At 38.7% G+C, this 16,601-nt stretch overlaps 1 protein-coding gene across 3 annotated transcripts in view; it reads right to left on the reverse strand.

The window, feature by feature from the left end:
* The window catches only part of SPECC1L (sperm antigen with calponin homology and coiled-coil domains 1-like), a 46,775-nt gene extending 31,469 nt beyond the window's left edge, over positions 1-15,306 (reverse strand). Inside the window, exons 1-5 of one of the 3 annotated variants that reach the window (XM_010136412.1) lie at positions 15,124-15,276; positions 9,788-9,941; positions 8,489-8,845; positions 7,212-8,431; positions 5,440-5,647 (exon numbers count right to left, since the gene is read on the reverse strand). In XM_010136412.1, the coding sequence (XP_010134714.1) occupies positions 5,440-5,647; positions 7,212-8,431; positions 8,489-8,845; positions 9,788-9,941; positions 15,124-15,276 (2,092 nt within the window). Of the gene's footprint in view, positions 1-5,439; positions 5,648-7,211; positions 8,846-9,787; positions 9,948-15,123 lie in introns of all 3 variants that reach the window. The other 2 variants (XM_010136415.1, XM_010136414.1) reach the window with 2 other exon arrangements.
* Between the last annotated feature and the right edge of the window lie 1,295 nt (positions 15,307-16,601).

Consider the following 16,601-nt stretch of genomic DNA (forward strand, 5'->3'; position numbering starts at 1 on the left):
CTCACAATTTCAATTTTTCAGTCATAGAATTCTTTTTGGTTTCTTCATTGGAAGAAATTCTTGAGTTTTGCCTCAACAGTCCCAAGCTTTCAAGGCCACAGCTAATTTCTTTACAAGAACAATATAAACCTCAGTTGGGCTGAATAACCTTTCAGGCCTAGAAAAGTTGAAAGAAAATTAGACAGAGATTTCTGTATTTATCTCCTTACAAGACTGCCCATTTTAAGATGGAGCCAACTGATATTTAAGCTTTGAAGATAAGCCTAACAGAGTGCAGCACTCAAATCACATGCTACCATTGTATTTAAGCAAAGCCCTTCAATTTTTAGCATGTCTCTGTATACATAAGTCGTTTGAGCTAAAGACAGCACTGAGATGCCAGCTTTAGGTCAAAGTTATAAAAGTCACTCCCCCTTCTCACCCCTTTTTTCCTTTAAATACATGCTAAAAGATCCCACTGCAAAGTGGGTAACTTTCAACAGTATCAGCAAGTCAACATACCCTAAAGAGCTTTCAATAGCATTTTGAAACCAAATCTAGTGGATGACCATTTCTCTCTTTTTAAAACAGTTCAGAGAAAATGTGTTTTTAAAAGCAAAGTTGTTCTACTACCAAAAGCAAGCGATAATTCATCTAAAAATAACCACAGACCAGAACCTATAAATGCATCCAGAGTTAAAGCTTGTGTAATGCCATTGTTTTGAGCTTTTGTGAGATATGAAATGCACCATTAAGTTTTAGTATATTTATGCTTTTAAGTAAAACACAATGGTCTGACTATTCTACAGTTACTATAAACAATACAGAGCACTTTACAGCAGTTGTTGGAAACAGTCTTCTCCCCCAGTCAAAGAGATTTAAAAACAAACAAACAAAAAAGAACTGCCAAATTGCAACTGATTTTGAAATGGTAGTGAGAAATGAAGACTAAGGTAGTGATTTCACCTCTTACAGCCTGAACTACATCCATTCTTTACACTGTATCACTAAATACAGCTTGAAAATTCAAGTAGTCCAAATAGGTACAGAGGCAGCAACTCTCTGTACGGCTGCCTGTGGTATCCTGGTATCCATCCTTGCTGCAGCCTCACAACCTCCCTGATTCTTTAACACAAACAAACCCTTTCCACCTGCACATGCTGCAATTTTCAGTATGGTAGGACAGGTACTTCTACCGTTAGCCACTCTCCTCCTTTTAAGGAGCACAGACAACAAAGACATGAAAGGAAAAGTACCCATTGCTTAGGGTAAATGAAGAACAGGGAGACCAGTCTGATGAACGAATAGGATAATCAAAAATGGCAAATCAGCAAGCTGCTTGTGTTTTACTGCAGGATTCAATTACGTCTACATCTTACAAAATTATATTGATTTAAACCACAGTTTGGTTTTGCTTTTTAGAAGGCGCCTTTAGAAGGCCAGCATGGCCTTGCTTTTTAGAAGGTAGAAAAATAATTTGTGGGAAATGCAGACTACAAATGGTAAAGAAAAAAAACATTACATTACGGCTGGAGGTGGGAGGAAGAAACTAAGATATCATCTGCATTTTGTAAGGCTGCCAGAGGAAAAGTATCACTGTATTCTGTATCCGTAGCTCTTACTGACTAGAATTAGCAGTTAGAATTTATCACTATGAAGGAAAAATGAGTATCAACATTCAACTGTTTAATTTCAATAGCCTCTAGGGAAATAAAAAGAGAGGAAAAAAAGGAAATAAAGACTTACAATATTCAGCTATGCATAATAGTTTCAAAATATGACATTACAATTCCTGACAAGCAATACGAAATCAAGTAATCCTGACACAGGGAAGCCCACAATGGGCATTCTTGCAGTTTTTGTACTAGTTATATCAGTTTGCCATATACTAGGATAGCATGTCAATTTTTTAGCATAGAAATGGCTAACAAGTATAATCACATCTACACAGACTAGTGTCAGTGTTACAGTTCATTTAAGAATTATAGCTTCCTTATATAAGGGAGAGGCACTGGTTACAAATACACCAGAGCTCAGGCAATTTGCATTTCAATCTGGCTTTTGAGCTTGTCACTCTCAGACAATAGGTCTATTCAGAAAGCCGAATTTAAGGATCCCACATTAGCAAAAAAAGTACTAACAATTAAAAAAATTAACACCCAATTGACTTTTCCAACACCATGGTAGAAAAAGCCTAAAGATGGTAATGTAAAAGTGCAGTTACACAACTGCTGTCAAGATCCTTTCCAAAAGGAGATACAGCAGAATTAAAAAATAACACTGTCAGCTCCACAAAAGAACTATTTATTCACTGAACGTTAGATATATCAATCTTCTTGCTCACCTGTGCTGTCGAAAAAATTTACTGACTTAAATAGTTACGGACTAAGAGAACTGATGTGTTTAGCACATGTACCTTGTGCTAAGTGAACATGCAACAAGTATTTTCAGGCTTCAGAAGAAACATCTGACAACTGATAAACTAACCTACAAATAGGAATTTTTGGCAAACGAGGAGAGAAAGTTCTCTGAAAAATTTCCCCCATGAACTATTATGAAATGCTTAGAAGAATAATAGGTTTCTTTTTTCCCCTCTTAGTCATCAAATATGACTAAGGGAATAAAAGAAGACTAATGTGATGGTCTGGCTATCTGACTACTGAAGTTTCTGCACAGTCAGGAAGGAAACCCAGAGGAACCACCGCGCCACCTAGCGCAACACCCGCCTGCCAGCCTGCCCTGCCCAGTACGTCACCTCCACTCCAGCACCTACAGACTCAGGGCCACTACAGGCTGTTTCATCTCAGCGCACTAGTAAGGACATAAAACACACAGGTTACTTTAATATTTCTTGGAGTTCTAGGCGCCATGCAGAAGCACTGTGCTTAAAACTCCCCATCCCACCAGTAACGAGTTCAGCTGCCACTGGCCACAGAGTCTGGATGGACATCAGGCACATACTGTGTGTTTTTTATCAGTGCTATTTACATCCTGCTGTCCACATCAGCAATCCCAGTTTTTGCAAGCAGACATATTTACAGCTAAAATGTGACAGTTCAATATGCAGATTACCACGAAAAATGTTTCATTCTATGTGTGTTATGCTTCTTTTTGGTGTTTGGCAAGTCCACAATGAAGTGTGCCCTAAGTACCAGCACTGGAGCATTTCACATTCTTGCACTACTATTTAGTGTTGATTAGCCATTAAACTGAACAAACACTCACCACTTTGTTTACAAAGCACCTTTCTCCTAGCTGTAAAGTCTGTCTTTTGTGAATTCTTTACATGATAATTTTCCATCACTTATCACTTGTCACCGATCAGTTGTCTTGTCATCCCTTTCACCCACCCAGTAACTTTGCAGTTAGGCAAATTCTCTCCTTAAGTTACAGTGGGTTAGATTTCCTCATATTTTAAAATCTAAAATAAAAGTTCATTAAGAACATCTTTATGGATCTTTATTATACTGGGTTATTTAGACTGAAAAACCACCGGTATTCTAACCTCTGCTTTACAATACCTAAACCTACACTAAATCCTCCACATTTAAAAGCACAAACATTATACATTTGGCTGGCAGAATACCAGAACTAGCCAAAACTCTGATCAGGGTAAGATAACTTACTGCCAAGATGTGCATTTCTATCACTTTAATACAAATTACTAAAATTCTGTCTTTTCTATGTTGTATGCACTACCCCCAATTAGTTGCTGCTCTTTACTGTCACTACTTAGAAGCCACCAAGAAACTCCTGTATGAGGTTTAATTATGAACCCAGAATGAGCAGCATTTTAAAGAAGTCAGAGAAAACAATTTTTTTTAAGTTTATACTATTGTTGGGCTGCCATCCCTTCTTACAGCCACTAGATGACACTCTCCTTCCTGCCTATAATTAAACCACCTATTTTCTTCCCTAAGCGATCACACCAGGCCATCAGCTAGTACAGATGAATTTTCCAAACTATTTCAAGAGCAATGAGTAACAAAGACCATTGCAATTTTTATTGAAAATTCCTGCCCAGGCAGTTTAAGTGAAATATCTGACAGCTGGTTTGTACTCCCAAAGTAGAACCACCTAAAAATTAGAGCCACCTTGTAATCGGGTATTACTACGCAGATACCTAAATGTTTACTTGACTATGGTGCTGTTTTCTGCATGAAGTATTTCAGTTATTTGACATAACAATGCAAATACAAAAGCGTTCAATTTTTTAAAGACTTTGCTACAAAATTACTTCAGGAACAATGTCAGAGCCACTATGTGCCTCAGCTCCTGCTCCCAAGTTGTCTGTCCCAGGTTTTGCAAAAGAAAGAGCAAAAAAAATGTGCAGAATCAAAATTTAAATCAATTTAGTGAAGTGAAACAGTAATTGTCATCCAAGATAACAAAGAGTTGCTTAGGGAAAATAAGCTGCCAGCCACTGAGCTTCCAGCAAGCTGGAAGACACTGAGGTTCAGTTGAATAAACAATTTAGCTTGCTTAAGACACCACCTTTTCTTGATAGCAGACCAACTGAAAATCCCTTCTATAAATATTTCCCTTGCTGCTAAAAGGCTTCATGTTTTGGGGTTTTTTTTGCTAGCTTGTTTAGTCTTTGCATACCATGGAAGAACTTATTTCAATTCTGTAAGTAGCACTGTGGAAACACAGCTTGGCAGGGTACAGTTGCCCAAGTTCTTATTTAGCTGATGACTAACTGCAAAATTCCAGCCTGTGGTAGGAATGTCTGAGCAGGTCTTGGAGATCAGAGAGGGAACTAGACAAGTATAGAGTAAACATGAATTTCATTATAAGCCCCAACCATTTCTTGCACAGGGGCAAGAGTCAACAGATGAAGTTTTATTCTAACTTGTCTGAAGTTGGTCAGATTCATTTTCAGGTTCACAGATCGGTTTCATGTCTTGAGCAAACCTACACAGAAAGAGATCTATAACACATCCATATTGCCAAGTCAGCTCTAACATTTTTCACTTTCAGGGCCTCCATTCACCCATTTCTCCGCTAAAAACACCTTTCTCCAGGTGACAAAGTTATAAACATTCTCAAGCTACCTGGTAACTCCTGATATTTGGGTACTTGAAAGAGAGCATTCTTAAAACAACCACCACCGAACCACTAAATCAATCATCTACTCTCCAAAACACACAAGGAACATGCTATTATTAAGTCTGCAATTACATCTTCTTTTACTTTGAAAAACAACTTGAAAACACCATTATCAGATGTAATACTTATTTTCAAGTCACAGGTTTTCATTCCCACAACAACTACTACCGGGACCAGAAAAGCAAAGCCAACTTGATATTTTTTTCCCCCCTGGTGTATGAGGGTAAACTTGAGTATGACTTGACTTCAGGCATATGAAACATAAGTGAAAGTATTTCCACTATTACAGTGCTCTGCCTGAGCTGTTCTTAAATTACCAGTTCTCTCACAAGAGAAAATCATAACACTTACTCTCCAAATCAGATATGATGAGATTGTCATGAAGCTTCACAGCACGATGCTGCTCTACTTCATCCTCCAGCTCAAAGATAGTTTCTTTCATGTCACTTCTCTCAGTCTCCTTTTCATCTAGTTCAGTCCGAAGTTTTTCTAGAGTCACATTAAGATCCTCAATTTGTTTCTTGGCCTCTTCTTGGAACACTCGATATTCATCTTCCACCTGAAAAAGAACATTTCTTATCATAACTAAATTGGTTGCATTTTAAAACACTCCAAGTTTCCTAACTACGAGACTTACAATATATTACAGCAGCCATAAAAAAAGTATAGAACAAGAAGTGTAAATCTTTACAAATGTATCATTCCAGTGCAGCTAGTTTCCTGAACCAGAGTTACACTCTCTTGTTCCCAAGCAGAATACATGAGCTCATGTATTCTCCAGCTACTCTAAGAGCAGTATCCTGTATTCACGTGAAGTAACACTACCATAGCACCAAGACTGTGATTCCACAAGCAGCTGATCCAATTTAACATCGAGCTGCATGGAAAAGAGAGGAGGGGGGCAGGGGGGAACTCTTTACCCTTTTTTTCTCTTGCCAAAAAAAGCCCGCTCTCTCCTATGCATCGATTTCAGCACTTGGTGGACCTGTGAGATGATTCATTTCCTTCACCAAGGAGCAAGATTCACATTTGTGTGTGAGACGTGTGAGTCGAACTAGCTCCCAGAGGAGTATTACAAGCTATTGAACTGAATTAAAAAAAAAACCACAAAAAAAAAAAACAAAAAACAGGGCAAAGAAGTAGACTTCTCCCTTTACAGGAGCAATAAGGCTATTTTATCCTGCCTTGTGAAACTGCAGTGTAAGTAACGAGCTGGGATCAGAGGCACAGCGGTACTAACCCAACAGCAAAAACAAGGTGTCAGAAAAGCAGAGAAATTAGGTCATGACTTAGGGTGGGTCACCACAATCACGCAACATTTCAATAAACAAAATGCCCTGCATAAAATGATCTGTTTCAGTACATTTTTATTTTAATAGCACCACCCAAGTTTAATAATTAAAATAATGGTTTTATTTTTTCCTCCCACATATTAAAAAGACCATGTGTATTTGCCATATTTAATAATTGTTTAAAAGCTTATAAAAATGTTTGGTTTTTTATCATTTAAGACTAAAATACGTACTAGCAAATTAAATTAAATTTGCTAAAATCTGTCTACCTCAGCATTCGTCATTTCTTGATTGAGAAAAGAAGACACTTCTCTGCTTTGTTTACCATTAGTTTATTCTAAGTTAACTGAACCAACCTGAACAATCCGAAACTTCAAAATTATCTCTCAACACTTGTGAAAGGTTCCACAAGTCATCAACACCTGGGTTATTGCTTCAGACTTTGACTCTCAGTACTTTCTCAGAGACATCCCTCTTCCATTAGTTTGGCATTAACTCCTCGAAACTCTTGCAGAAGGCATGCAATTTAAATGCAAAATCCATACAGTATCTTAAATACTGTTTTGGTTTGGCCCTTGAAATAAGTTGTGGTTTAAATACCAGTATTTTTAAAAAGTAACACAACAGTTACCCTGCAGTTGAATGTACCTGTATAATTTTTAAAAAGGCTTCTGTCATTTTCATAACAAAGGTCAAGAGAAAGTAACCAACCCTAACGCTACGGCAATCCGGTTAACCTCACCACGAATCCTTTACTTCTAGAAGAACTGCAGTGACCAACAGTAAATCATGTGCTCTATGGGACGTTAAAATATGAGTTGTAAACGCTACCTTAGCAATGGCATCTTGCAATCGATTGGCATCATTGCGAGTGTGTGCCAGCTCTTCTTGCAGACTACTGGCCAGTGTCTCTGCTTTTTCTTTATCCAGCCTGACACTCTCCAGCAAATCTTGTATATCTGATTTATCTCCAGAGTTGTGTATAGAATACAACTCAGCCACTTTCTGCTTTTCATGCTCTAACTGAGCTTTCAGCCTGTTCATCTCAATCTGGTCACTGGCTACTGTGGCTTTGTACTCCTCTAAGGTAGATGCTATCGCTGTTTTGCTTTTCTGCTCTGACTCAATAATCCGTTCCATGTGGTGATTTCGTTCTTTTAACGCCCCTATCATTTCTTGGGCCTCCTTATTGTCTTGCTCTGCCATCTTCAAAGTGTTGCTCAAGTGCTGCTGAACACCTAACAGCTGCTCTCGCTCAAACCGAGCATTCTCTGCAAGGTCCATATAACGTTGCTCTAACTCCATGTAGCGACCACTTTTCATATCTTCATCAATCACATATGAAATATGGTGTTCATCTAAAAGGGACCGAAAATACTCGATCTGACGGCTGAAGTGTTCTAACTTGTCACTTTGCTGGCACAAAGATTCCATAAGGATTACTTTTTCCTCTCCAAGTCTTTCATTCTCACTGTTTAGTTCTTGTGTTATTTGCTGCAAATCTGCAAGCTCTTGAAGTGTGGCTTGGAGCTCTTCAGCTGTACTGTGTTGATTCTCTTCCATCTGATGTATCCGTTCTGTCAGACAAGCTACAGACACTTCACTTGCATTGCCACTGCTTCCCTTCCTAGATCTTTCTATGCTTGGTACGCCTTCAGACTCTGAAGATGATGGAGCATCTAAGGCATCATCGCTTGATGTCAATGGCTGGTAAACTTCACTGCACTCACTGTCTAAGTTGTCCATGGAATTACTGTGTTGGTTGTCCATCAAAGTGTTTTCATCCTGACTTAACAAGTCTTCCATTGATCCAGGAGCAGAACCTTCCACTGAAGATGTCAGGGTACCTCCACCATCACTGTGGTTGCCAGCTGTAATCTCTGGACTCAAAGACTGATAGCCAAAGAGTTTTTCAGAGTTGTCCAGCCTTTGTTCCAAAGAAAAGCCTAATGCATTTAATCTGTCTTTTAACATTCGATTCTCATTCTTCAGCTGATTGAGCTCTTCTCGGATGGCAGTGTTTTGTTCCTGTAACTGTAGCAATGTAGACTCTACATCAGTTGGTTGATGGACAACAATGGCCTCTTTTTCTTCAGATTTTTCATCACCTTCAAGTTGATCTTCGTTAAGTCCCAGCTGAGCACGCATATCCCTTAGTTCATTCCTCAGATGCAGGATTTCTACATCTTTAGTTTTTGCTAATGTCAAAAGATCATTCACCTTTGCTTCCAACGCAGCTTTGTCACTGATTTGATTGTCTGATTTGGACTTGCTCATTCGAATATCCGATTCCGGATTGACGCGACTACGGGAGCGTTTTGCCAGTACCGTATCATTGGTCCCCTGTCCAGTCAAAGGCAGCTTTTTGCTCTGGCTTAAACGAGAACGATCACGTATTCTTTCTCTAGAAGAGCTTGACTCTTTATTTCCAGATGAAGTGCTACGTTTAGTTGTGGAACTTGTACCTATACGGTTTTTGAAAGTTAGGAACATTAATGTAAAATACAGTATCTGTCAGAGGAGACTGTATTTTGTGTCAGCAATATAGCGGTTGATTTTCAGAATCACAATAGTAAATATGTTTCATAAAATACATTTAGAGTAAATATTTATACAACCTTATTCATGAATCAGCGCTTTACATTGCTATGCTTTACCAGTATTTGGAAAATGAGTTAGACCTTAAAGTTTAACACTTGAAAGTTTCTTTTTCTCTGTCTTCAACGGCTTCTAATAAATTGTACAAAACTTGCAGCAATTCTACTCCTAGAAGTTCAAATTTGTCTCTTTTTCAGTAGATATGAATGCAAGCTTTGCACATTATGATTCCCCAAAATTGAAGTTACCATTTTTCTATTTTCATCTCATTTCATAAAGACAAGGATAGATTATTACTACTTTATTTCCAGATGCTTTACAGCTTTGCAAGCATTACTGAATCTGAAACATAGCAATGGAAGACAAGTTTCCACTCATACTGGTAACACACTGAAGAATTTCACTTTTCTGAATAGTTTCTGAAAGCTCTCTGACTTTATTGCTATAAAGCAATACAGAATGTCCAAAACGTTGCCTCCAACAAGTGATCACATCTTAAAGTTTTAGTGCTTGTGGTAAGGATATTTTTTAGATAAATTAAATGATTTTAGACCAATCAGTGATTGCCTAAATTAATTATCTAGTTTTATATGGTAGTTGCATAATCAGTACTGAAAAAATCACAAGGAGCACCCTCCAAAAAGGCAATTACATTATCAAAAAAGAGGACAAGAGCACAAGAGGTGTTTGATTTGCCCAGAGTCTTACTGACCACTTCATTAGGCAGCCTGGATCCCCAATACATAATAGGAAAACAAAAAGCCACCCAACTATCAGCTTTAAGGATCACTATCAGCATACCCATCTACCTGCAATAGTTTTGGGTTTATTTTCCAGACTGTTCATGGTCGTCCCTGAAGCTGAAGATGCTGTTGACACACAAGTGCTCTTCTTTGCCTTGACACCATTGGTCATTGTCACTCCACCACCACCAGCCATCCCTGCTAAGAGGTCATCATTACTCTTAGTCTGAAAGAAAGGGAAAAAGCAGCTTTAAGACAGCTGGCTGAGAAGTCTGTATAGCCAACATTTCTTCTGTTTAAGATTTCATCAGTTTAAAAAGAACATATACGACTAGTCATGTGTCTATAGAAGAATGCTGAGAAGTACAAATGCAACTGCACTGTGCAGAGTTGGGAAGATAAAACTGAACTTCAGCTCCTTACATGTGATTGAACAAAGAAACCGAGTTTTCTCTCTCTCAGACAAAATTAATAAACCATTAATAAAACACCCTTTTGAGTTCAAAATACTAACTTGCAAATCACTGGAGACTGGGACAGGATTCAGCGGAAGGCAGAAAAAAGCCACCCTCACTAAATATCCTTGCCTTGTTTTCATGCTCTTTACTAGGCACTCTCACTTGTTTGATGGACTTCTCATCTGATCTGGTATGATCATTCCTGAAACCACGGCTAGCCACAAAAGCTGCCTGGAGTGTGACAAGGCAGCAAGCACAAGAGTCTCAAGAACCAGGTTCCCAAAATACAGAATACGTATTTCAGAATAAAGCAAACTCTAGAAACAGTAAGTTCTTAAGTATTAATTGGCAGACTTGACAACTTTTTAAAAAGCAATTTTTTCAAATGGTGAAACAATCAAAATATACTAAACATTTTCTCCATTAAGAGGGCAAGAACAATTAAAAGAAAACAGCTGTGTTCGCAGCATTCCTTCAGTAACTGTATTATTCAGCTAGATAACACATTTGAAGTCTCAGTCAGCAAACAACTTCCCAGCTAAAAGGCAGTGCTTAGGAATTAACCAGTTGCTTTATTTCATGACTTTCAAACTCTGCAGGTTTATAACTTACAGCTGCCATACATATTCCTGTCGAAAACTAAGCGCCAGACATGACGATTGCATACATTAAGAATGAAGGTACATTTGCTTAATTTAAAAAAAGTTGCATCTCACTCCATTCTATATTGTTCCTTTTTACAAGTGTTAATTTCAGACCAGTTAGGAACAGTAAGCATGAAATTGTGGGACAAGCATGGATGGGATTTGTGCCATTTACAAAGAGCAGCTGCAAATCGAAAGGGATCTTGGGAAAAGAACATATTTGTTCTGCATGCAATCATTAGAAACACAGATGATTGACAGACAGAAACGGGTACTTGTAAGGGTAAAATCCTCTAGATGAAGAATGTTTTTATTGAATCATGTAGGAAACGTTACGGCCTTCTAAAAAGGTTTATAGAAGGCTGGGAGAAAGCACATTATGGAGGCTCTAGTTCGATGTGCATCTAAGCTGGCTTTTCTGCTCTGAAGCAGGCACTGTTGTTCCATCCGCTCTTCTCCATGTGCTTACACACTGCACTCTGTAAACTGAAGCCTTTTCAAAGGGCTCCTTCCTCCCAGGAGCCAGATCAGCTCCTCCATCTGCTGCGCAAAACAGCAGACACAACGAAACTACCAACAAGAAAATAAAAATGTTGGAGGGCTACAAAATCAACAAAGTTCACACTGCTTGCGCGACAGGAAGAGCTGAGCACAAGCTACTACTGCAGGACAATCCTCTCTTAACCTGTAATCTAACCAGAACTCATACCTCGTCTCATCTAATTTCACGGGCGTGGGGGTCGAGCAGGAGGGAAACAACCTTGTGATGTACCTAAAACAAGCTATTGCAAACAGGCACAGAACAGTGATTCTTCTCTCTTGCTACTGAATCTGCAAACAGTTTGCAAACGTGATAGTTCACACAGACTATTATTGCCAGCATTTTTACCCTGCTGAAAGAGTGGGGAAATTAGATTAAGTTTCAGACACTTATAGACATACATAGTACATGTTATCAAGCCAAACGGGTCAAGATGTGACTCAGCTCGAAGAAAAAAAAAAAAGGCTACATAAAATACACACTTTCTGACATTAGTCAACTCCAGTCCTTGCTGAACACAGGAATTTAAGACAGCCATTCTTCCTCCGGCTTACCCACAGACTATTTCTAGTCTGCGTTGGAAGGCTCTGCCTCCTCTGCAGCCAATTAATAAACAGTTTCTCCAAACTGTAACGCTACACTCTTGGCAAAGAAAACTATTTAGCAAAGCTCTGGAAAAATTACAAACCAGCAGCTCTCTCTTCTTACTGCTCCACAATAGCAACCATTCTTGACTTCAAAAATCAAAGTATTTTTGTAGTGTATAATTTTAATGGAAGCAAAATTAATGTTGTATTATTAAACACCTTTTTCCTCAAGGAAGAACAGTTTCTCCCATTTGCTGAGAACAGTGCAATCCTGCTTAGCATTAAAACCCTTACATTAAAATATGAAAAACTAGAAAATATTGTAATTAGAAATGCTCATCCAGACCTATTTTGACTTTCTGTATAAAAAACAGATTATAATTACACAATTCATATTCTGTTTTCCCTCATAGCTTTCATTCAGCGCAATGAAATTTGAATGATCACCTTGACGATTCATTTAACCTTAGATTCTCAACTTGTATATTCTATTCACTGCACCTCATTCAAATCCCTTTTTATATATATATTTAATTATTCCTGCCTGGGATTTTCTTTGATGCTTGTTGTTGCTGCATTTGCATGTTTCAAACAACAAACTCCACAACAATCTGTAATTAAGTTACTGCATTTTGCAAACAGAATACTGAAGCCTAGACACATGAATACTGAAAACACATTCTAATTTTTACTATTTAAATATTGTTGTCTTGGCTTTTCAGAGACACTGGATTTTGCAATTCATTTGTGTGAAGTACAGCTGCCATCTAATTACAGTCATGAACGTTAGCGTGATCACAAGCCCATTAGCTATAGAAGCCAAACCCCAACAATCTTAAAAATAAGAGTATTTTTTGACTGATTAAAAATAAGAAGTTGCTGGCAGTTAACCTACTGTAATCATGAGAGTGGGGTGGTGGTGGGGTGCTGAACGTTTACAAATGTCCTGGGCAAAGTGGGAGCCCAATACCTAAAACGAAGTAAGCAACAAAAAGGCATTCTGACGGAGAGAGACAAACCGACCTCTGAACAGTGTTCAGCTCTACAGAAGGGTGGGTCTCTCAAGTTTCTTCCTGTGCTCAGTGTCCGCACACTTCGAAAACCCCACAAAAAAGGACAAATCCATGGAACAACGCATAGTGAAAGAAGCCCACCCAAAGCTGAACACTGGCCTGTGGTTATATGATGAAGAGAATAGGAAAAACAAAAATACTACAATTAAAAACTATTTTTCCATTTTGCAACATTATTACCCACTGAATTAAAACTACTTCTACTCCTTAACAGTGTCCGTTCATTCAATATCCAACTCCAAGTTTCCTCTATCTATATGCACACTTACTTTGAGGACCAAATAATCAGTAAGCTGTTGCAATTAAAGTTATGCAATGTTGGCTTGGGGGGCGGGGGGGGAGTGCTGTCAAGGAATAGTAAATGAAATTCACAATACACACACCAATTTATGAAGCCTCAAAGAATATCCTACAACCCCTGTGAGGAAAACAACGTGCCAAATGCTACATCGACAAGATCAAATACAAAACTATACAAAAAATGCCTTTAAAAATACTAAAACTTGTTATCGATACTTCTTTCTAGCCAGTAATTTAAAATGTGATTTGCCAGTATCAGTAAGTCAAAAAAATACAACTTTGTTGTATAAGTCTGGAACACTCAAAGAAGATAAGATCGTCATTATTATTAAGTCGCATGGTTGGCACAACAGCAGCTTAACAAGTAAAAGACATCCAACTGTATGAGTAAACCCGGCTGTAACGCAAAGCTGAGATAAGTCTTAGTAATTAAGAGAAAAATTTTCAAACATATGATTGTCATAAATTCTAATCCTACAGCCAAACATAGCCAGAAGTGTTACTAATATAAGTAAAATTGTGAAAGCACACTGGGTCGAGTTTCTTCAGTGTTAGATCATCCTCCTCCTCTATCTCACTGAGAGGCACGGCATAAGAAACTTGATAAGTAAACTACAAAGGACTTTTGTTTCCATATTCTTTGAGAGGTTTCTAGTAGTACCAGGTAAGTAGTGTCAACAAGCATCAGAAGATTATTGTAAATCAAGAAAAAAGATAGGTTGGGTGGCAGAGTAAAGGGGTGGGGGGACCAGGAGAAAATCTAGCTGAAACCTGGCTTGCAAGTTCATCAGCAAAAGTATTAACAACTCTTCCACAAAAGAAAAGCAAGAAGAGAAAAGGGAAACACACTTTTTGAGGTAATCCTGCATAGCTATTACAAAGAGACCTCAACCCTTACCACTTCTTTAATTTTAGGTCTTTATTTGCCAGTTAAATGGCCCATCTGTCTTTCTGTAGGTGACAGTGATTCACGTCCCAGCTGCAGACACCAGCCCTTTTCCTTGTTCTGTTCACTTGCTCCAGGGCAGCAGCAGGAGTGTCACAGCTCTGCGTACTGGGCTGCAGAAAGGCAAAAGGAGGTGGGTCCAGCCATGTGTCCGTGCCAGGAGAGGGAGGCAGAACAGGCGGGCTCATATACCCATCCAGCCCTGATGCTTTTGCTGCCAGGTAAAACTCCACACCAGCACATCCCAGTATGTCTTTTTGTTCTTGGTTGTTGAAAACCATATAACTCCTAAACTACTGCCCTGCTTTGCTAATATAAGAGAAAACCTCTACCTTTGAACTTGTTCTAGGAGCAAGAATCAACTTGTGAAAATTCAGCTCAAGCAGTACTTCACACAGAGCAAAGGCCGAAGGGGCTAGAAGAATGCAGTGGCACTGCCCTGACCCGGACTTTCTCATGTTAGATACCTCATTAGTTCTTTATTCGGAATTAGTAAATAACTCTTATCAAATCCCATTAGTCACTGACGCACCATTCAAGCATAACACATGACACTACTAATAACATTCATCAGAATGCAACTTCCGCTCTGCTCCTTTTGCAGAACAGCCAAGTTCTGCGAAGTGTATTGCTTTCCATCACATCACGCACTGCAGCATGAAAAATACAGCATGAATGCCACACGAGGTCCTATCACCCTGCCCAGCACCGTGTAACTACACAAATGCCCTTCAGTTACCCATAAAACAAACCTCTAGTCTAAGCTGCATTAAAGACATGCCTTAAAATTCTACTTTTTTTAAAGCTTTATTGTAAAAAATTGAAATAATCAGAGCTTTCTCTTGGTTATTACCTTCAAAAGAGATGCTGATGTCCCAGTTTTGGAGAGTTTTGTTACTGCAGACACTGAGGAGCCGTTTTCTGGTTTGGCTTTTTCAGTTGTTTGATTTTTATTTACTCCAGGCGCTTTGGGCACTGAGCCAACACTCCTGCTTGCTTTCTTCATTCTGGGCTGTCTGTTTATGATGCATTTACAAACAAATCTACAAGCAGAAAGAAAGGAATTTTAAATATAAAATACAAATGAAAAGCAATGTCTTTTTTTATAATGATCTTTCTGAGACCAGAAGTCCAGAATAGCTGTAAAGACCACAAATTAGAGCCAAACAGAATGCATGTGACTGACCAACGGGTTTTGCTTTTTTAAAAAAGGAATTTTTATGAAGAACTAAACTCTTCCTACAGCTCCACTCCACATTATAATTTTTTTTCGGTTCTCTTTCCACAAATGTCACTGAACCGAGGAGATTTTATAAGTGACCCGTGTGGCTGAGTTCACTCATTAGCCAGCAAAAGAAAGGCTTATCAGGGCAGCAATGTTCTTTATTTCTGACTGTGGGAAGGAAAATACCGTGGGAGTATTCAGGCAACAGCCTGACTACCAACAACACTGGATCTGAGAAAAGATTACCACCAGCTTGGTAACTAAAGTACTGAGAGAGTAACAGCAGTTGCAGGGGAAAAAGTATTTTATAAAAACCAAAAGAAGCTGAAAAATGCAGGTTTTCTGAAAACATTTATTATTTTAAAAAATCACATTAATAAACACATGGAATTTTACAAAATTTGTGATTAAGAGGATTATCTCTGAGAAGAAACCAGAAGTAATCCACCAAGTTCCGCAGTCTGCAGTCAGGGCACTTCACTATCTTTATGTTGCCTTAGAGTGTTCTCAAACAGCAGACAACTGCCAATTCTGTCATTCCAACCACGAGCAAATAAATGAAACCCAGAAAACAAAGCCAACTTTACTCAAACCAGGAGGAGCTGCAGGAGACTCAAACACTGGAGTTACCACAAGAACTGCTAACTCTGGGAGACAACCTAAGACAGGGTAGACTAGCCAACAGCCATAATTTGAAGCGTGGACTACCAGAAAGACTGGACACATTGGGATCTTCTTCCCTCTTGCAAGAGTGAGATAGCTGGCAGCTGTTTTCTTCATCTCCCCTGAGTCAGAAAACACACGATGGAAGATTAAGAGGAGGAAACTTCCACTTCCCTTTCAGTCTTACAGGTTCTGGGTGGAAGTAAGTGATCAGGTTTATCTGACCCCAATATCCTGAGGATGATGAGAAACATGAAACACATTTAGTTGTTTCCATCTCTGAAAAGAGTGGAGCATTTCAAAGGCTCAAAAAGCAGACTGAACATTGAGCGCAAGAGACATGCAACACAAAACCAAGAGCACTAAATCATTCCAGCTAACAAAATTAACACCGTACACGTAACACACACTCCTTCCTCCCCATCACCACCTCAGCTGCATAC

This window comes from Buceros rhinoceros, unplaced genomic scaffold (assembly GCF_000710305.1).
Source record: "Buceros rhinoceros silvestris isolate BGI_N320 unplaced genomic scaffold, ASM71030v1 scaffold17815, whole genome shotgun sequence".
Taxonomy (NCBI): Eukaryota; Metazoa; Chordata; class Aves; order Bucerotiformes; family Bucerotidae; genus Buceros; species Buceros rhinoceros.